General features: G+C 36.6%; 1 protein-coding gene across 2 annotated transcripts in view; it reads left to right on the top strand.

The window, feature by feature from the left end:
* The first annotated feature begins 9,788 nt into the window (after window positions 1-9,788).
* The window catches only part of clip1a (CAP-GLY domain containing linker protein 1a), a 53,986-nt gene continuing 40,043 nt past the window's right edge, over window positions 9,789-23,731 (top strand). For both annotated transcript variants that reach the window (XM_081365959.1, XM_081365958.1), the window contains exons 1-3: window positions 9,789-9,956; window positions 14,718-14,914; window positions 17,618-18,117. In XM_081365959.1, coding sequence (XP_081222085.1) covers window positions 14,824-14,914; window positions 17,618-18,117 — 591 coding nt within the window. In that variant the 5' untranslated portion in view covers window positions 9,789-9,956; window positions 14,718-14,823. The remainder of the gene's footprint in view (window positions 9,957-14,717; window positions 14,915-17,617; window positions 18,118-23,731) is intronic.

The following is a 23,731-nucleotide window of genomic DNA, read 5'->3' as shown; positions in this document are numbered from 1 at the left end:
ACAACGAACACATGAGAACCATATGTGGTTGAGCTATGACACACAGTGAGAAACACCGACTTGTGGTAAACATTTGGCCTATACGTGGAAAAACACAGGAATCCTGAAATCAAGTGCGGCAAACATGTGCCGTCGCGCACCTCAGGTTGCTCTGCATCATCCCTCCAATTGGTGGCATTTTAAAGTTATATAATTGAAATATGCACCATTATGTGTCAATATTGCATGTTATTATGAGTTTAGTTATTCGTTTCATCGAGGAAGGAGTTGAACTAGCTAATATTTTCCTCAGTTTACTGCTTTAACTTACAATAAAGTTAATAGGCTATAGGCTACCAGTTCGCTGGTTTGCCGTTTTAAATTAAGATGTTTTTGTTTATAAATCAACATCATCACACTGTCATACACATAAAATAGTAGGCTATAGTTTGTCATGTGTTAGCCTATTTGTGAATTAAGGCGACGCGGTCCAATGTCGGTGTTACTGTTCCTAATTTGTGTTCACAATCATTCAACTAATCATAATAATATAAAATTCCAAGAATAAACACATTAATACGTGTGCATTATTGTATGTATCTTTTTATTTAACTCTGAAATGATATTCAACCAAGACTTTTTCTCATGACTTTTCCCTCTTTAAAATTAAAGTTGTAGCGTTAGGCTAGTGTCAAGTCACAATACCAAAATTATGACTTTCGATACAGTACCTGATTAAAATACCTTGTTAACATGAACTAATATTGAACTGCACTTCTACAGCATGCATTAATATGTGTTAATGTTAATTTCAACATTTACTAACACATTCAAATAAAAAATTGTAGGCTACTTGTTAACTTTAGTATGCACTGTGTGAACTAACATGAACAAACAATGAATTGCTGTATTTCTGTTAACTATCAATTAATTGAACGTCCATTCACTGCCATTATAAAGCTTGGAAGAGGCAGGACATTTTTATAATTACTCTGATTTCTAACGATAGAGATTATATACCATGCTGGTATACTGTCATACCGCCCAGCCCTAATGTGCGGTATGGGTGGGGCAATGACAATAATTTAAAACCTAGATGTTTCAGATGGAGTAAGTAATAGTTTATAGTTCATTTTTGAATATAAAAGCACTTTCATTTTAGGGTGGTCTATTTAAATGCATATTTCAACCACTTACACAATGGTTTTTGTTTTGTTTTGTTTTTTCCTATCAGATTACCTATCTGGGTTTGGTTGGTGGCTTTGACCTGAATAACACTGTGTGGAGAGTGCTGAAAGCCACTTTTACAACTGCTGTGGCATGTTATGAATTGGAGAGAAGTCAGTGGGCAGATTGGTGTCCAACATCTGGTCGTAAAGGAAGTTGTCATTGGTGAGACCTTTTTTAGAAGTCACTTTTATTTGTATAGCACTTTGCACAATACACAACTTACTTTACAGAACATTGTATCTTTATTTCTGTTATCTCAGTAATAGTAATAGTCACTAATTCATGGTTCAGAGCTTAAAGGAATGGTTTCAGAGTAAAATCAACCTATAGGGTCATTTGCACCATGAGATCGAGCCAAACACATTTACATTACATTATCATGATTTATATTAGAGTGTGCACGTCTTTAAAAAAAAAGCAGAATACATGCAGTGCTGTAAATTTTAACCGGTTGGTGCAAAAGTATTCTAAAAATCTAAAAATGATGGTATAATTCTGGCCCACATATTGAAAAATACAATTTGCAATTCCTTTTGATAATTTACTGGAAAAAAAACTTTCATAGAGTGGTGATTCAGAGGTGTTTAATTTGTTAATAATTTCCTTTAATTTAAAAATTAAAGGAAATTTTACATTAATGATTTTTTTTCATTATCCTGCCGCTCTAGCTTCCAGGTTGTATTGCTGCTAACATTATTTAAATTCTTCTTTATTGCAGGTGCAGTCAGGCAGAATCCCCTTACTGGAAAAGGTCAACACATTGCCGACCCTCATTGGAGACTTCTCTGCACATCAACACACTTCTCAACTCTTTACCTTTCAAGTTTGCTTTAACTTTCTCAATTTCTCTTTAAAGTTCTCTTTACCAAGTTACTGTGATTTATTACTCTCATTAGACTAATTGAACATAACATTAATACACGCTTTGATCGAGTGTTTTGAACTTTGGTGTAAACAATTTACTTTGAATGCTATTTATATTATTAATTTGTATTTTTAAATGTTTTCAACTGAATTCTACTTAAAATAAGTACAACTGAGTAGCTGTAATTCTATGTATTCTTAAATGTTTTCAACTGAATACTACTGTAATTAAGTACAACACTTTAGCTGTAATTATTTAAATGCTTGTCAAAATAAATAGTTTTGAGTGCATTTGTTGTTGAGTGTTTAATTTACCTGTGAGTTAGTAAGACTTTAAATACTGTCAGCTGCATGTGGGCCACATAAGGGCCGTTAGATTTTAACAGAACTCAAGTTGCAGGCTCACATATGGGCCTCATGAAATTGTAGTATTTGGCTCATGCTTGGTGGAGTTATGGCAGTCCTTTGGTTCAGTTCTGGCAAAGGAGATGTGGGCCATATCTGGGCCGGCAAACACAAACTAATCTGGGCCACAGCTGTTTATCTGGCCAACATCTTTTTTTGGAAATTTGCTGACTGGGGTACTCGTCCGGGAGTAACATCAGCCAACCTTGATAGTATGTTCACGGTTAACTATGAAACGATGAGTCACCATGGAAACGGAGGTTAAGAAAAAGCGCGCCATTCTACTTTCTTCTTCTTTTGTTTAATGCCGATTTACATACTTGGTAAATATATCGCCACCTATTTGGTGGTTGTAATAGTGTTTTATTTTAATAATCTTTAATTACTGTGAATAATAACTATATTGTTTGTTTGATGCTAATCATCAAGTCCGTTTGACCAGGTGTGCGATCCTGTTGTACCATCCATCGTCGTGGGAGTCCCAGTGGAGTTCGAGGGGATTGGAGCGAGCCCCACACTCCCGCCACTGAGAGTCTGGGCCGGATTATCCTATGGGCACGGGGCCAGGGGCCAATGCGCACTTGGGGCCCAAACAGGGGGAAGAAAACATTTTTACATTTCTGATAATGGAGTGGCTCTAAGTGTAAATAACCTGATTTTTTGGCTAAAAGACACAGTCCACTTAACGTCTGCTGTGGAGGAGGCCGTAGGGAGTGTGGCATCTGCATGAAGCCTTTGACACATTCGACCAGAGTTTGAAATCGCCTTTTACCCATCACATATCTGATTGGAAAGGCATTTATTTTCAATAAAAATGAAGAAAATATTTGAAAAGTGGATATAAAATGCCCAACGACTGTTTAATAATAAAATGTTTATTGGAAACATTATTTTTATTTTTAATAGAATCAGCAGTCCTCAAAACAAAAAAGCATATAAAATAATAGGCTAAACATCACATTTCAACCCTTTTAACCATTATTTAAGAAAATGGACGAGACAATATTATTATATATTCTAAACACATTATTATCCAAATTGTTGTGATTTTTAGAATGCATATTAGCTTCCCCGTCCCTCAAAACTGGATTCACCTTCAATGTTAAGTAATTGTTGATTTTCAAAGCACTAAACTGACACTAAAGGTCGTCATCCAAAACATATTACAGTTTTCTTTAACCTGAGGACAAATATTTGTAAAAAGTTTGTTTGTGTGGCCTGTTAAATTTCGCATGCACCACATTTGCAGATTCTTACAGAGCGTATCTTTAATTTAGCTAACAATTCATAAATGTTGTTCATTGACCTTTCATGTTCCCATATTGATCAGGGGCGGCTGGCCAATAGAGGGCGCTAGAGGCCAATAGAGGGCCCCGCTTAGCCAATTGCTGATTAAATAAATAAATGTTTGGCATAAACTGTAGCCAATCAGCGAGCTCAAATCTAGTCCGCTATGGGCGATTCTTTTAAGTCAAGTCAAGTCAAGTCAAGTCAAGTCAAGTGTATTTGTATAGCGCTTTTCACAATACAGATTGTATCAAAGCAGCTTCACAGTATTTTAGCGGCCCAAGCGCACGCCCGTCTCTATCAAACAGCATAGGTTAGCGATAAAGGGAAGCAGTGCGTGCGAGGCGGTGCGAGGCTGCTCTCGGAGCTGGTACACTGGCTAGCTGGATGCGGTCATGCTAATGCCTTAATTTGCTTTCCATTCTTGCTTTTTAAAACAACGGGGATAGATCCAGCATGGACAGTTTCTATGGCAAGCCGTTTTAGCTTAAATTGTACCCAGCGTTATACTCGTCGTAATTGCATTTTTACTAGTAAGAATTCAATTAGAGAGCTCTACAATTCAATTCTTACTAGTAGCAATTACAATTAGAGAGCTCTCTTATTCAATTATTACTAGTAAAAATTACAATTAGAGAGCTCTCTAATTCAATTATTATTTTACTAATAATAATTGAATAAGAGAGCTCTCTAACTGTAATTGCTTCTTGTAAGAATTAATTGTAGAACTCTCTATAGAGAATTATAATTGAATTCTTACTAGTAAAAATGCAATTACGACGAGTAACGCTGGGTACAATTTAAGCTAAAACGGCTTGCCATAGGTTAAGGAATAGAACAAAATCAACATCAAAAGCACAATACACATACCAAAGGCAGAAAGTAATATAGAGGTCACTTACAAAGTTAGGTTAAAGATACAAACAAAGAGGGATTCAAACAAACAACATATAATATGGTAGAATTTACAGACTGTGAGCTGAAGAGTAATATTCAGAGAGAAAAAAATGTGTTTTTGAATGAGAGAAGGGTGGATGCTTGACGGACGAGGAAGAGCCACAACGCTAAAAGACCTGATGGCTCCTATGATTACCAGACTATTAAAACTGACTGAATATGGCTAAGATATTTTTCACCAGCTGCCACTGATCTTGATACTCAAGAAAAAAAAAAAGTTGTTTGTTGTTATCATTAATAAAATTATAGAATATTTTATATTTAATACATCTGAAAATGAAAAGTCATTGAAAGTGATAAAAAAATATGAATAAAAATATATAAAATTCCCAACTGAACCCCCAGTGATTTCCTGATTTCCAGCCCTGGTCGTCAATAGAAAAAAGATGCTTTGGCCTGCATAGGCTAATGTTAGTTACACCAGCTAGCTGGAACTAGCTCACACTAACCCTAACCAATTTAGAGCTCCTTGGCTGAAATTAACCAACCAAATCTTAAACCCTGGGGGAAAAAATCCTGTTTTAAAGATATCGGGGTTGATGTGAGTACTTCTGACTAGTTTGCTAGATACCAGAACTGTATATCGTTTGCAGTTATGTCTTTGAAATACTCTGTAGCCTACTCATTACTTTTAGACAGACACAAATACAGGCACTATTTTCTGGTGTCTTCTGTACAATCATTTACAGAAACTGCCGCGCCATTGTTAATTTTTTCCACTCCATTTTACTACTCTGAGATATATTTTACACAGTATTTTTTGACAAAGGCGATTTACATTGGGAGAGTGCCATATCGCCACCTTGTGGAGCAAAATGCTGTATCCATCTTTATTAGAGCATTTGCTCTTGCTTTAGGCCACCGACAAATTGTTCATAGGCCTACTTATATTTTTGATCACTTCTCAGGGCTCTAGAGTGCGACCAATTTGGTCGCATATGCGACCAAATTTTGTAAGTGTGCGACTAACATTTTTCCTAGGTCGCACCGGTGCACCTAACGTCCTCGCATCCGCTGCCTCTCCACGAACGTTTGTTGGCGTTCTCCTTTGACGGAACTCACACTCTTCTCTCACGCGATGCCACAGTTCGCACAACACGACAGCCCTGCTTAATGAGTGACGACGGAGGACAGAATTAAACATTCAAACGTAGCCTTGGTTACACTTAAGGTCTGTTATATTAGTCTGATTTTATTTTAAATTTCGGCTTCCAAAGATTATAATAATAAAAATAATATATTGAGGTAAAACCATTAAAAACTATCTAACTACGCGCAACTTCTTCCCTACGCAGCATTACAGAATCAGAATCAGCACGATCGGTGATTGTTGTAAATGCAGTCTAGCTGTTGCTAAATTGCGGGACGCGTTTAATAATTGAAAGAGCTATTAAAAACACAAAAATCTGCGCAGAGATGTTGTTCGCATGGCGGCGCGCGCTCCGAAACAGACCGAGACAAGCAAATTATACTTTCGGTTTCATGTGCAGATTGTGCGCGTCTAAACGATCTCAAAAGCGTGTCAAAATTACCGGCTTTGAGATTCACTAAAAACAGTTTATGTCTTAAATGGACGTAGTTATGGAAATAGTTGGGAGAATATGGTGCATCAGCCTATTAGATCTGCACCCGGTCTTAAAGGGGCCGCAGTCTAATAAACATGCTGACGATTGCGCCATTACTGCAAATCAAACAACAAGAGAAAAATCACTCACAGCTCTTGAAAGAATAACTTCAGCTTTAATAAGCATTAATCTATTTATGATAAATTTTACAGTGTTATTTTACATTTTATTACTTTATTAGATTTCTTTTTAGACCATGCCTGAACAGTAGTAGGCCTTCCTGAAATTAAAGCACTGTGTAGGCCTATATAAAGTATATCTTTGTTTAATTATTTATCTTTTGTTTATCTTTGTTTATTATATATAAAACAAAAAGAACCATAAGAATACAGTTAAAGTACTGTATCGATGAGCAGTATCGGTAAGAGTAGGAATACCGTTAATAATTGTGCTTCAAAAAATAAATAAAAGTTTTTACCTACACCTTCTTGTTTAAATTCATTTACATAATATATATGAATGTGTATAGAGCGTGATAAAAAGGTGACCTTAAAATTGTGGCGTTAAAGGTGATACAGCGTAGGAAAAATTTGGGTGCACCCAAATTTTGTGCTGGTGCACCTAAATAAAAAAGTTAGGCGCACCAGTGCAACCAAGGCAAAAAGTTAGTCTGGAGCCCTGCTTCTAATGTTATCCTGCTTTCAGATTCCAATGACTTTTCCCGGATAGCACACGTATAGGCTACATCACAGAGACTTCTTGATGTCTGCATTTACATCTGCAAGTGTTCGCTCATCTGCAATAATGTTCCTTTCAGACGTTAGAGAAATAGTTAGGAAATGTTTTTAAGATGTTTATGATTTATAGAATGTTTGTAAAACTGCTTTTCCTATAAGAAATTTAATTCACTGTCAATATCCTCTGAGTTTTAGCTAATTGAATTTTGAGAAACTCACACTGATGGCCTATTTACTAGGCTATATTGTATAAAGCACTGAAAATACAAGTATGACTTTTCAGTAGCCTATAGAGATCAGGGTTATTAATGTTACTAAAACCATAAACATTTCATTTATTGAGATAACAAAACTTTAACAAAGTTAAATTAATTTTATTTCAGCTACGTTTGCCAAGGCAACGTTTCTCATTTTAGTTTATATAAAGTAACTAAATCTAAAATATACAGAAAATAAATAAAATTACAAAAACAAAATTTGGCCAACTAAAACTTTAAATTAAAAGCAGATTTTATTAAAAAAATATCTCTAGATAAAACCTTTCCCCCATTTAATTAAATAGACCTTACTTTGTTGTGTGGCATCTTTCAACTTATTTTAGTCTTTGATTGATTGCACAGACTTTGTACACATTATGTGTAGTTTTAAATTACATAATTATTTGATGTTACTAATACTTTTTTCTTACTTTTTTAATGCTTTATTGTCAACAGCTGGTAGCATGTACAGTGCCATATCTCATATAACAGAAAATATTTCACATGCCTCAACAAGAAGGAACAAGGGAGAGAAACAAATAAACAAATAATAATAAATACAAAAATAAATAAATAAATAAAAAGACGAGAGGGTACATAAGCATCAGTTTACAAACAGATATACACTATATATAAAAATTCCATTGGATATTACAATGCAATTTAAATACAGAAAATATACTTTGCAGGTCAGCACCATTCATTTTTTATTTTTTTTTATATTATGTGAAAATGTTTAAGGAGGAGCATATATTAATCGTTTTAATTGCTTTACTATTTTTAGATTTTGACATCACATCTACATACATTTTAATCTCTTTTTCAAGCACCATAAAAAGAGGTTTGCCTTTTGTAAACTTGCATTTATGAATGTGAAATTTACATAAAAATAAAATAAAATGTGTAATAAAAACAACATCCTTTAAAGAGCGATCCTTGATAACCCAAAATCACATGTTTATAAGATAAAGAAAATGTTTTTAAAATATTATCAGCAATGAAAACCTCCACATTATTCCAAAAATACTGGGTATATTGGCAATACCAAAACAAATGAGAAATTGTTTCAGTGGTTGAGCATTCACAGAAAGAACATTTTAAATCAATATCAATTTAAAATTTTTGTAGGATAAACTCTATGAATTAATTTCTATGAGATTTCCTTAACCTTATTTGTAAGGAGGATTTTTTGAGGTAATGACCAAACTTGAGTCCAATTTACATTATTAAAGAAACTGTTCCAGTAGAAAGGTGTAGAAATAATCTCTCTTAAAAACTAGGATCTAATTTTATAATTGTTAGGCTTTAACCCAGAGAAACAGATAGTGCCGACAGAATTATGTTCAGGTCTAGGTGGACAGACAGAGAGTGTGGATGTATGTACACTGCTTTTGAACAGCATGTACGATGTTGCTAATTATGGCAAGCCGTTTTATCTTAAATTGTACCCAGCGTTAAGGCTGATTTAGACTTCTGCGTCGGACCTACACCAGAGCCTCTACGCTGTGGGCAACGCGTTGGTTTTCATTTATACTTCTGCGTCGTTGTCCGCGTTGACGCGCGCAGAGGGAGCATGTGAAACCTGAGGGAGCGGTCCTAGCAGACCAATCACAGCGCTTGCGTCCGCGTTGAGTTGACGCGTTGTTACATTTTTGTAGAGGTGCACGTCAGGGTACGCGCGCTACACACAGCCTACGATGTAGCTATACGGCGTAAGTTCGATGCAGAAGTATAAATTGGGCTTTACTCGTCGTAATTGCATTTTTACTAGTAAGAATTAAATTAGAGAGCTCTACAATTCAATTCTTACTAGTAGCTATTACAATTGCAGAGCTCTCTAATTCAATTATTACTAGTAACAATTCCAATTAGAGAGCTCTACAAATGAATTTTTACTTGTCATATGTCTCCATTGACTTCCATTCATTTTTAATTACGGAGCTGTACAATTGGATTGTTACTAGTAAGAATGCAATTGCAGAGCTCTTTAATTCAATTCTTACTAGTAAGAATTCCAATTGGAGAGCTCTCTAATTCAGTTGTTACTAGTAAGAATTCAATTACAGAGCTCTTCAATTATACATATCTTTAATTCGTATTTTTACTAGTAACAATTAAATTGTAGAGCTCTCTAATTGTAATTCTTACTAGTAACAATTGAATTGTAGAGCTCTCTAATTCAATTCTTACTAGTAAAAATGCATTTACGACGAGTAACGCTGGGTACAATTTAAGCTAAAACGGCTTGCCATATTAGAGAGCTCTACAAATGAATTTTTACTGGTCATGTCTCCATTGACTTCCATTCATTTTTAATTACGGAGCTCTCTAATTGAATTTTTACTAGTAAAAAAACGAATTAAAGATATGTATAATTTCAGAGCTCTGTAGTTGAATTAAAGAGCTCTGCAAAACGGCTTGCCATAGCTAATACTTCATTTTCTGCGTGTTTAATCCTACCGCCGAATGACCGCATTTGCTTAGTCCGCCTCCCGTCGGCCGCGAGTGGGCGGGGCCTAGAGAGACACGTCATTACGCTACTCGTGTCACTGCTGAAGTGGGTGCTTGAACGCACCAGGTTAAATCCTTAACCAACGCAGGCGTCAAGCTAAGTAGATTGAAGAGAATTCAGCGCGATTGATTTTTGATAGCGCTACGCAGCCGGGAAACAGCAGGTGAGTAACGCCATTCCTGGGTTAAGTGCTTGTTCAGTGGGTGTCGTGGATCTCGAGGAGGTCGCATTTTCCATCGGAAGTTGCTAAGTCAGAATTTCCCATCTAATACAGGTTGCTCCTCGGCCCTCCGTAACATTATCCTTGTTTGCTATCAGCTGTTCGTTGTAAACAGAACCTGTTGTTAAAACGCGTTGGTCGTAGATGAGCGCTGGCTAGCACTGCGGTGTTAGTGAACGCGGTTCTCTATTTCGGTCCGATTAGTCAAGATGTGACATTGCGGAAAGTCGTCATGAGGACTAGTGAACTTTCTCCATGTTCATTGCGTATTGAAACTTGCGTGTAAGTTACTTGAAGGGGGAAAGTCATACGACGCCAAAATATATCATGTTAATCTGTGTTACGTCGTGTTGAAATTTTACTTTTTTTAATTATCATGGAAAACTGACTCGTTAAAGCTACTCATTTGGGCTTTACGGTGGGAAATTTTAAGTATCCGTCGTTAACCAATAGCTTATATAAATGATATTCTGTTCTTCATATTGGGTCGTTGTTTTGGTTGAAATCCTAAAGCAGATTTGGTAACTTGTCAAGCTCTGGCGTAAATCGGCTCGGATTGTTGTGAAGCCCCAGATGTGGCGCCTGAATGATTTCATGCAGCACTAGATTTTATAAATCAAATCTAGTTTTTGATAGAATTTTGTAAACTGTGCAGCATGTCAACATGTATAAGACTGAAGTTGGGAACTGTTTGTCTTGTTTGTCGTTGTTTTCAGTGTCCAGTGTTTGCTTGTTTTGATTGAAGAGCCAGATAGTGAGAGAGTCAAGCACATTTGAATTCACAGTTGTCTATTGTCTTTTATATAAGTTTGTAGGTTTTATAAAAGTTTGGGTTTCTTTAACTATTTGGCTTTAAGAAATAATAGTAATACAGTTCTCGTGATGTGCAAAACACTTGTGCTGCTGTTGAGATGGGATATATTGTTTGGTAATATGGTTGGGTTGAATAATTTTCATAAAGCAAAATATTTCCTTCCATTGTTATGCGGATGATGTACAAATCTATTTGCCCATCAAAACAAAGGACAAAGACTCAATCCAGCCATTGCTTTAAAAATATGGTTGGATCAGAACTTTCTTTCTGAGGTTGTTGTGTTTGGTAGTCCTGTGTAGATGCTCTTGGTTCTTTAGGATCGCATATTTGTCCATTTACCAATAATCTCGGTGTGATATTTGACAGTGCTTTTAAATTTTAAAAATCAAATTAGTTCTTTTGTAAAAGCAAGCTGAGACTGTTGGCTGAAGTCAAGCCCTACCTGGCACGCAAGAATTTTGAATGAGTAATTCATGCGTCTAGACTAGACTACTGTAACTCTTTATATGTTGGATTGGATCAGTCATCTCTTCATCGCTTACAGTTAGTCCAGAATGCAGCAGCTCGGCTCCTAACTGGGACTAAAAAGCGTGAGCACATTGCCCCAGTTTTAGCCTCGCTCCACTGGCGTCCTGTACGCTTCAAGATTGATTTTAAGATTTTATTTCTTGTTTTTAAGATTTTAAATGGGTTGGCACCTTCTTATGCTTCACGATGTTGCGAGACCCAGGTTAAAAAAGAAAGGGGACCGATCCTTCTCAGTGGCTGCTCCTAATCTCTGGAATAGTCTACCGGTTCATATAAGAACAGCTTGGAGTGCTGACATTTTCAAGTCGTTGCCTGTCAAGACTCACCTGTATTCCTTAGCTTTCATTTTGAGTTGAGTTTTGATACTGTGACATTCTCTACTGTGTTTGTTTTGTTTATATTTTTGTGTATCCTGACATTAAGCAATTTGGTTAACTATGGCTGTTTTTAAATGTGTTATACAAATACATTTTGAACTTGAACTTAAAGTCCCCATGAAATCAAAATGGAAGTTTTTTGGCCTTTTGTTTGCATATTTTATTACTGTTATCTATAAGCTAGTGTGCTCCAAAGTAATGACAAACTTTGCATATTGAAGATATAAGCGTTCAAAACCAAATGAGAGGAATCCCAGTTTACAGCATTAGTTGGAAAAAAATCTAACTATCGGGAATCGGCTATCAGTATCGGTGGAGGAATTTGATATTGCCTCATCTCATCAAGTAAAGCAAGCCTCTGTTTTTGAAGTGCACTGAACAACCCATTATTTCTCGTATCTCCTTGAGTTTGAGTCAGATACAGTGGACAATAAACAGTGTAGAGTCACATTTATTTATATAGCACTTTATACAATACAGATTGTTTCAAAGCCGCTTCACAGTACAAAACAGGAAAATAACAATATTAATGTTGTAAAATTAATCAATTATGCAACAAATTCAATTTTAGCTGTAAAGCTGTGTTGATCTTGCCAAGTTAGTGTATCATCTCAATTCAGTTAAATTTATGTTCTCATCCAATAGTCTCAGTGCAGTTTAATCGGTAATGTTAGTGAATATTGTATTTTAAAACCCAGTGTTAAAGTGTCAGAGTTAGGGTAAAAAAAAAAAAAATATTATCTGCTCACCAAAATATGAGGCAATTTTTCATGCCAGATACCAATATGTTCACGGTGTGAGTCCCGAATTGAGTATATTTGTCTGAACTACTGTCTTGTTATATTACTGAAATGTAGTGGTTTGGACTCGCACCTGTTTACTGATTGAGAGCCTTTGATAAATCTGAAACCTGTTCTTTTTCCATTCCCGCACCTTTCTTAACAAACATAGTCAGTTGAAGTAGTTAAACAAAGTGTAACATTTGTCTTTGTTTGAATGAAAACCTTTTTTGGGTTTCATTTGTGCCTCTCATCTGCCTTTGTTTATGACCAACAGTGGAGCAAAAAATAAAAATAATGGTGGTGCTGAAATACAAAAACAGGCACACAGAGATCATAGGTCCCAGAAAACATTTTTACACATCCACAATCCATCTTATACCAGCGAGAGTCTAATAATCACACAGGTGGACTTCTGCCAGTAAATGGATTAGATGGATTAGGATTAAATGCATGTCTGTGAATGTTAGAGATCTGAGAAAAAGTCATTTCTGGTTCTTGTAACGGATCAAATCCAATTACTTTACAATAACTGTAATCCATTACTTTGCCGCTTTGATGGTGATAAATATGGTGGACGAGTGGAAGAAGTCATGCGACTGAAACAAAGAACTAAAGTGAAACTAGCCTATGGCTTTGAAAGCTTGCAGTTATTCTGGAATCACTTTGATAATGAAAATACATTTAAGTGCAAGATGTGAATTTAGGGAATATGACCTTCACTTAACAAGTGCTTTTAAATTTGCTGACGTTTTCATAACGTGAAAAAATAACTGCTTTACATGAAAATGTGATCTGTATAATCATCGTACTAGTGTTGTCACGATACCAAAATTATGATTTCGATACAATACCTGACTTAAATACCTCGATACAGACACTGAATCGATACCACGGCAAAAAACTAAAACAGTAAATTTAACTGAACAATATGACAGAATTTACAGAATTTATTGTTTTATAAATTAATAAAAAAAAAGCCTTCCCTGCTTTTTGCCAATTCCCTCCTCTTTATTTAAAAATAAATAAATAAAATAATAATTACATAATTACCGAGATGTTTGCAACAATCACATTATTATCAATCACGTTAACATTTGCTAACCTTTCACAATTCTGAACAGCTTGGGATGGGGTGGGATAACCAAAATCTTATTTCATGATATGAGTAATATACATGCATGATAATTGTAATAATTTAGCAGATCTACTCCTGCATTTAAATGTTTGTCACTCCCGAAACTTTGCAGTTTAAACATGGCTGTTGCAGCATAAAAAACAGACTTATTTAAACTGGGAATATTATATACAGAAAGTGAGCAAAGAACCACTCACTTTATTTCAGTACAAGCTCACTGAATGAGTTTTGTTTTTAATGGGTAATTCCTGATAACCTTTTTATTAGGGCTGGGCAAAAAAATTGATTTTTCGATTAATCGTTTTTTTTAAATGTGGTCAATTCAAAATTGATTCTCAAAGGCCATGACTCGATTTTCCATATTTATTTATCTATCACCCAAAAAAGCCAGTATTAGTTTTCCTACACTGTTCATAGGCTTGCGGTCTCCGTGTTACAGCGAATGCGGTGAGATTTTACATTGGTTGTATCTTAAACATAAAATAACCTGATCCTGTTTGATCAGGCATGCGACTGTTCTGACTTGTTTTCAGCATCAATTTTTCATCTTGCATCAAAATCCTGTCTATTCATTGTATGCATTTGAAATAGAGTTGGGTTCTGTTTTTATGGACCCAAGTGTAATTAAAATAAAGTTTAATATACAGGTTTGTGGCTCTTAATTTCTTTTTATTAATTAACTTGTAAACTTATGTTCACTGTTCCTTTTTTTTTTAGAAATATAGGATTTGGATTAAATCTATATTCATTGAGTCGAATCGAAATCGAATCGGAACATCTGAATGGATACCCAGCCCGACATTTATAGATATAATGGCCTTCATTTGAAAGAAATACTCGCTGTAACAAATCTGTATAGAGTAACAGCCCTGTTACACAGCAATAAACAAAAACGGAAGCCTTCTGTTACATATTGCTTATGTGTGCAGTGTGAAATAGGCTTTACACTTTCAACTATACCAACATACCACTGGAACAAAATGTGTTGCATGAACACACAGTTTCTGAAATGGCAAAAAGCAAGACTGTTTAAACAGGCTGATATGTTTCTCTTTTCTTTCTTTCCAGAGACATTGCTGCACCCCTTTCTTCCTCAATTTTTTTTTATTTAATTTTCAATGTTTGTTGGAGCGGAAAAGTCCAAGTTTAGACAGACGGAAATTTCAGACCTACAATGAGCACATCAAAACCCAGTGGACTCAAAGCGCCCAGCAAAATTGGTAGACCAGCCAATGCGGGCGTCGCGAAGACGACTCCTTCTGCTGGTAAGGGCCATCCCATTTTATCATATATGAAATTGTATACAATATAACAATATAAATAATATTTTTGTGAACTTTCTAATGTAGCCTAGTAGTGAATGACTATGTTTGGATAAGGAATGGAATATTCTGCTTACTATGTAATACTTACAATTGGAGAAAGAATGGGGAAAAAAGCGTCTGCTAAATTAACACATGTAAATGTCATTACTCCAAAGTGCAGTGTGTTGTGTATGCCCTATGCTGTGGTTATTTACAGAAAGATCATAAGAAAAGCATCAACAAGAACAGGCAATGCCACTTGCATTTAGTCCGTCGTCCAGTTTGTTTATAATGTGCACCACTTTAAGATTCACTTTACTCACTTATATTGGTGTAATTTTAAATTTAATGTATAAAAATACTAATTTTCTAATTTTCTTTCAAATAAAATTAAGGCTCAATTGTTTAAAGGGCTATTTGAGTAAACATACGGCCCTGTTAAATGTTTAGGCAATTTTTTTTTCCTAAATTGGATGAAATTTTCCCCCATTTGAACTTTTATGGATTATAATTTAATGGTTTAATTAAATTTTAATAATCAAAAAGCATGTCTAAAACAATTGAATTCATGAAACTTTAACACTTTACTAATTTATTCATTTTACTTTTTACAATAATAGGGCCCTGTGAAATGTTTTATTTTTTCAGACATTCTTTGCTGTCTACTTTTCCGGATTTATAATTTAATACAAATGTATTATCAAAAACGGTGGTAATCAAATGTAGGCATGACACATTCACAATTTAATCTTTTTTATATATATATATTAAAGAAGAATTACATTCTTACTATAGAGAAGGCCCCTTATTAGTGGTCGCAAAAATAATTACGTATTCAAAATAAGCACCTACTGAAGAAATTGTGAATATATATATATATATATATATATATATATATACAGTGTTTCCCACAGAATTAGATTCTATTTGCGGTGGTGTGGTGTTTGGGGACCGGGGGGGGGGGGGGGGGTGATTAAGTAAAAAAAAAAAATATATATATATATATTTTTTTTTTTTTTAATTTTTTTTTTTTATTGACAAGTACACATTCCCATTGCCAACACTTAGTGTCAGATAACTTAAAGACTTTGCCATTGCTACATTTCTATGCTATGACTGCTCCACAGACTTTTTGTTGCAAATTTTGCTCACACACAAACCTGGAACTGGACACACACACTCACAAACTTACTGACACACTCAAACGCAGGCTCACACACACTCACACATTCAAAAAGACTCACACACACAGATTCAAACACAGACACACACTCAGACCCAAACACAGACTCAGACACACACAGGCTCACACACACACACACACACACACACACACCAAACTGGACCTGGAGGTGGACACACACAGACTCAGACACACGCACATCTGGAGATTGAGGTGGACAAAAACCAACACACACCAACCTGAACCTGGAGATAATAATAATATAATGTCTAGTCTGGTGGCTGTGATATGAACCTACCAACGTCCGTTGCAATGATTTTTGGAATGACTGATCGCGAGAGGAACAAATTACGTTTTAGTCGCATAACATCGGTTAATGGAAACGCCGTCATTTCGCAATAGTTGTAACGTTAATTGATATTTAGAAAAAAAAAAAAATCGCAAAAGTTTTGCGCGAATCTGTAATGAAACGCGACCGCGCTTAACATCTAGACAACTTCTCAGAGTTATGTTGAGCAACAGTGTTCATTATACTAACCATTCAACTCCGGATTGATTCTGGAATCTTCGCTGGGGGAATAAGCATTAAGCACCGGCAACAATCCGCCCTCTACATGCTCATGTTTTGATTCAGATCGTGCGGTAAGAGAAGGAGGGGCTAGTCGTGCCTCCATTGTCAGTTTGTGAGAGAGAGGGGGAGCAAGCAGCGCAAATAAAATACAATTTTACCCATATTAAATAGTTAAAAAATCTGAATCAATCCGTGGCGGTCAGCGTTGATATGTGGCGGGCCGCCACAAATTAATGAATGTATGGGAAACCCTGATATATATATATATATATATATATATATATATTAGGATAAATTTTGTCACAATTTCTTCAAGTTAAACAAGACTTTTTATTTTGACCGGTTGTTGCGAAGACCTTCAAGTTTTTGTGGATGCATCCAAATTCACAATTTCTTCAGTAGGTGCTTATTTTGAATACGTAATTACTTTTGCGACCACTAATAAAGGGCCTTCTCTATAGTAAGAGTGTAATTCTTCTTTAATTTCCCAACTGGGATCAATAAACTACTACTACTACCACTAATCCGGACGCACTACATTCGCCATGCTGTCATTATCATGTGACCAGCATCGGTTGTGTCGCTTCACTGTCATTCATACATTCTCCCGTGGCCTCATGGGATAGTATGGCCACTTCAGAATGTCTCCGGAAGTAGTAAATTGTCTGCACACTTTTTCCCTTCTCTTTTATGAGTACTGTAAATTCAGACATACTACTCTTGTCACATACGTTTTTTCACCTACTATAGAGTAAGGAAGTATGCGATTTCGGATGCAGCTTGTATGTATATGACGATAGTTATTTATCAAATGAATTCAAATTTGATAAAAATCAATGTGTATAGCACCGTGTAAATACTGCATGCTGTATTCTGAACAAAGCCTATTTATTTTCTCCCTTTGGAACAGGTGCTTCTAAACCAACTCAAAATGACAAATCCTCAGCCGAAGCCCAAGATGCAGGCGAGCAATACAAGATCGGGGATCGTGTCTGGGTTAATGGCAACAAACCAGGCGTCGTTCAGTTTTTAGGAGAGACTCAGTTTGCTCCGGGCCAATGGGCTGGCATTGTGCTTGATGAGCCAATTGGGAAAAATGATGGTTCGGTGTCTGGTGTGCGCTATTTTGAGTGCGAAGCATTAAAGGGTATTTTCACACGTCCCTCGAAGCTTTCACGCACTGAAGGTGAGGCGGATGACACAACGACGGCCCCTCCGTCTCGTGCCGGGTCACCCACTCCCTCTAATGCATCAGTATCTGCTTCAGCCAAGAAACCAGCCTCACCCACTAAAACAGCTGCACCTACCTCAGATCTGGTGCGGTCCAAAAGTGAATCGGTGTCAAATCTGTCGGAGTCTGGTTCGGTCAAGAAAGGTGATCGGGAGCTGAAGATCAATGATCGAGTTCTGGTGAGTGTTGTGATGAGCATTATTGTGTGTCAAGTTAAGATAATTCAAGGTTCTCAAGATGGTCCGACTCAGTCAAAGCATTATTGGCTTCTCCATAATAGTGACTGTAAATTGTTGGGTATTACACTGATTGCATGTATTTGGAATGAGGAATGTAAGCGGACATGCCAAGATCTGAAAACTACCCTTAGGCCAAAGCGTTTTTTTCACGCGGCTGGCGTATTTTTTTTCAATTCTTTTCAATGGGAGCGCAGCGTTTTTAAAACGCCCTGAGCGTAATGAGGCGCTGAGCACTTTTTCACGCTGAAGTGCTGAGCGCTCTGCGTTTTTTAATAGGTCGCCGAGAGACGAAGAATGTTCAACTTTGGGTAAAACGCAGCGCTCATCACTCACTTTTTACCCAACTGACCAATCACAGTGGAGGAGGGGCGGGACTAATACCTCACCGACCAACCGCCACATTCTGATTGTACAACGTCAACAGATGACAACAACAAGCATAATAACGGAACAAAATAATTTAAAACAAGAGCCAGAGAAAATACATTTCATTGTCCCGACATTTTAATATAGTACACAGAAACAAAATATGTGTGAAATGAGATACTAGTAACACTTTCGTGGATATTCCGTTTCATAACGAGCAAAACGTCTCAACTGAAAAAAAATGCTGCCCTGCCAAAACGCTCTCAAGTGCCCACAGCTAGGCGTTTTCAGCTGGCTAAAAACGTTTAGGTGGACACACAACCTTATTTAAAGGAGTAGAATTAGGATTTCCTGATAATTTACTCACCCCAACGACATCCAAGATGTTTATGTCTTTCTTTCTTCAGTTGAAAAGAAATTGAGGTTTTAGGAAAACATTCCAGGATTGTTCTCCATATAGTGGACTTCAACGAAGATCAATGGTTTGAAGGTCCAAATTGCAGTTTCAATGCAGCTTCAAAGGGCTCTACACCAGTGTTTCCTGACCTTTTTTCTGTCACGGCACACTTTTGATATGTAAAAAAATCCAACAGCACACCACTATCGCATTAAGCACTAAAATATAACAAAATTGCACAAACGTGCATTGTAATGGTTCAAATGGCATGTTAAAATGTTTAATATTTAAAGTAGACTGTACTCACATTTAATGTGAAACTTGAGCTTGTTTTGATGAACACAAATATGATATCCTGGCTGGAATTGATGACAACGACACATGGAGCTCTTGGTCAACTGCTCTTAATCTTTCTGGTTTTGTTCTTAACTTAAGTCAGACTAGAAAAGCTGAGCTCACATAAGTAAGTTATGGAAAATGATAGCAAGACTGAGATTGCACTGTCCGCGATGACTCGATACTCTTTGGCCGCAGTCAACCAGAAACTGTCCAAAGACAGGTCACTGAATGTAATTTTTAAACCACGGTCCTGTCTCATTTCGGCAAGTTGCTCTTGTTGCTGCAATGACAGTCTATTTGCGTTGTCCATTGCAGCTGAGCCATGGGCGGATCTACAGGGGGGCAAAGGGGGGCAGGTGCCCCCCCACTCTAGAGCCTTGCCCCCCCAGCTGCCCCCCTAACTTTGATGATCCAAAAACTGTACTTGTAAAAACAACCCGCCACTATGTCCTAGGGATGCTCCGATACCAGTTTTTTCAGAACCGATCCGATACCAAAAATTCTGAGTATCGACCGATACCAATACCGATCCGATACCAGTGCAGTTTTTTTTTAAATCAAGTAGAATTTCTGTGACTCTGTGTGTTGAACTGACAATCACTATTTTGTGTTAAACACAATCTATTTAATACAGACTAGACAACTTAGTTATAAAGAAAAACAAATAAAAATGTATGATCATAATCTATGACAAACATGCTATTATAAACTAGATTAGTGGATAATTCATCAGTAAAATTTATTCTAGAAAAATCACAAGTGTAGTAATAAATCTGGTAAAACTTTAGACATTGCAATTTGTATTGTTGTAAAATACATTCATGAAAAACAAGATCAAAAAGATTTTAAAAATGTAGGCTAGCCTACTATAAAATTAAGATTTTTTTTTATAGCGCAGCTGAAGCAGCAACATAAAAGATAGGGCAGAACAAGAAAGTCTATTAATAATCTTTCATTGCGCAAAAGTATTATGATACGAAAGGCTCCAATACAGTGCGGCACACAGCGCTTATGCACAACCCGTGTGCAGAATGATGCGCTCGAAGCAACACGAGTCACAGCGCGCAGCGCGTCAAGTCCACATTAAACACAGTTCAAAGCACCACTGAGGAAATACATATTGATGCGTAGTGTATTATACAGTATCTATCTTTGCAATAGTTTATTCAGCCTTTTCTTTTAACAGTTTTAAATTTCAGTTACTGTGCGCGTGAAGAACAGTCATAGTGCTCTAACGTTACTCCATTGAGATCCAACAGACACCCGGTAGAAAGTAACATGATTAAGGTACAGCAATACAGACCAGCAAGATAGTCATTTCATGTGAAACCATAGAACTTTATCTACAGATCAAGTACAATAATATTAACATTGAATCATCTTGTTGAGAGTTTCATCGCGTAGACTGACGTAACCGAACGCGCTGTTTGAATGCTGGCTGCAGCGGAGGAAAGAGTTTACGTGAACTTGAATTTAACGACTTAAATATTCATTTCTATCTCATATTAGACTATTAAATGGCTTCTGAACACTTATAATATAGTGCACGAAAACTTTATAGTGCTTTATTATACATTTGTGCCTTTTGTGGGGCCTAACAATGACAGAATAGTAATACGCACAATATCGGATTTGGATCGGCTTCATCTGATCGATACCCGATCCGGCCAAAATGGCAGTATCGGAGCCGATACCGATACTGAATATCGGATCGGCGCATCCCTACTATGTCCACAAGCTTCTCAAAACAGTGAACTAAACAGTACATCTACCAAAAGTGAACAATTTCATTTTTAATTTTAATTTTAATTTTAATTATTAGCCCCTCCCCCCTGCGTGCAGAGCGGCGTTCGTTCAGTCTGGCACACATACTGCGAGTCTGCTGCGGTGCGGTGGCCCTGCAACCCGACTGGAGAGACTGAGCTGCCCCATAGCCTGCCCCCCCTTGCCCCCATGTAGATCCACCCATGCCCAGGTGTAGTTTAAACACACGTTTAACTTAAAGTTACATTTGTAATGAATGTATTGTATGCTAAAGACGATTCACCATCAGCAAAAACAGCGAGTCTATTACGTTAGCCAAAATCAGCAGTCAAATCGCTCCCTCGTGATTTGTAAGAGCACTCTTCCCTTTGATTAGCCTAATTTTGATTTTAGTAAAGACAAGAACAGCTTAATAAAAATATAAAACATTGTTTGTATCCATAACGTTTATTGATGGTCGCCGTTACGGCGAACACACTGATAACTTGCTTGGTAAAAAAGATAAGCCAGCGTCATTTATTATGCATATATTAACCCTTTCACGCTTAATTTTGATATTCTAACTGACTCCCCATAGTGAGTTTTTTCAAGGCGACTGTTATTTTAGAATTTAGAACGTTCCCCCGACGCGTCATATTTGTCACGTGACACACCGCAGATGTATCAGTTTTATTTCCTTTTCCCTTTTTTTATTCAATATATTTACAAACTTGCTTACCATGTCATCAACTATCTGATATTCCGATTCTCAAAAATGTGTATGTGAGTGTGTTTGGTCATTTAAAAACCTTCATAAATAATCTTGATCTTCTTGATCTATAACGTGAGATGGCTGTTTTTTTGCGCCGCAGTTCAGAGAATCCTGTGAGTCATCAATTTATCCCGAAATACATGCAAGGAAGTGGAATAGAAGAATAGAGTAAACTACTTTATAGTTACTTCCACTGTGTTTGTCTTATGTGAATAACACACGTCGGCAAATTATATTTTAATAGATTATTATTGCTGCTTCCACAGACATCAGTGTGTATTTTACAAACTCCAAATGTATTGTTTTACTAGTGCTCATGTGTATTTAAATGTCTGAAACCTAAAATAAACATTGTGAGGTTGAAAACACTGCATTATTGTGATATATGACAGCGCTGAGCGCGTCCGTCTCTGGCTCAGCGGCGGCCAACCAACGCGCGAAAGCACAATTTGGATCTGGCAGGAATCTGACAGAATTATGTCACGTCACTGAACATTCTAAATCCCATATGTGGGACCGTACTCTCAGGGGCACAGAAATAAAAAAATCCCATATATGGGACTGTACCGCTCAAAAGGTTAAACATTTCATTTGTAACCATGAATACAAAAATGAAACTGAGGGGGCACAAATCAGATCTGAGGGGGCAATGCCCCCTTTTGCCCCCTTGTGGCGCCGGGCCTGGTTAGGAGATCGATCATTTGATTAGCTAAGCAGTCCTATTAAATCCAATTCCTCTCAGATATCACAGCAATGAAACCAGGTTACAACTGGGGAAATAACAAATACAATAGGATTAAGTATGGGCGTTAATAGTTGGGAGAAAATATGATGTGTAATAATGATTAGATCTGCATTTGGTCTTAAAGAGGCAGCAGTCTAATAATTCTGCTGACGATTGCTCCATTAATGTGAATCAAACAACAAAAGGCAAAGAGAAAATCAGTCGCAGCTCTTGAATGATACAAGCTTTAATCTATCTATGATAAACTATGCAGTGTTATTTTAAATCTGACTTTATTAGATGTCTTTTTACCCCATATTACTCCTGAACAGTAATCAGTAAACATTACTGAAATTAAAGCACTGGATATATAATTTGTATATTTGTTTAATTGCATACTTTTGTTTTTGTATACTTGTTTTTGGTGTCCTATGTCTTCTGTATATAAAACACAAAAGCCTGCACCCTTCTGCATAACATACATGTTTTATTTGTTTTGTTAAAGCATTGCTTTTTCGTTTAATATAGATATTTATTTTACATTTCAAAATATAAAGCAATATTAATTGTGTTCTAAATTATTTTTCCCCCTTTTTTTATATAACAAAAAGAACCGATAATAATACCGTTAAAGTACCGGATCGATAAGGAGTATTGGTAAGAGTAGTAATAAGGAACGATACCCATCCCTATTGGCAGCATCGAATTAAAAGTTATGGCCAATTTAACTGTGATTAAATTCAGTATATACGTCTGCCATATGTTGCCACCCCTCAAAAATTCCTGCCCCCCTCTCGCCACCCTATAAATATGTTTCTAGATCCGCCCCTGAGCTGAGCTAAATGGGTCTCGCACCTAGTCAAAGGCTTCGGATGAAGTTGAGGGAAAATAATAAGAGAATTTTTCTTCAAGAGTTTTTAGATGCTTAGAAATTACCTCACATAGGCCTCGGTTACACTGTGACCCAATTCCGATTTTTTGCTCATGTGTGACACAGATCGGATGTGTTCTATGACCGTGTAAACAGGAAAAAACAAATGCATTCGGATATTTAGATATTTTCAGGCCTCGTTCATATGTGGAAATAAATCAGATATGTGCCAATGCGACTGTCATGTAAACAGGCAGATCGGATTTTCTGAGGCATTAGGAGAGGGGGCCTCAGAAGACAACTCACTGCCCAACATTCTTTGCAAAGAACAGGGATGCGCTG

The sequence above is a fragment of the Scardinius erythrophthalmus genome (assembly GCF_964197995.2).
Source record: "Scardinius erythrophthalmus genome assembly, chromosome: 5".
NCBI classification, from domain to species: Eukaryota; Metazoa; Chordata; class Actinopteri; order Cypriniformes; family Leuciscidae; genus Scardinius; species Scardinius erythrophthalmus.
Note: the sequence above shows the minus strand (reverse complement) of the source record. Positions and strands in the feature narration are given on the sequence as shown.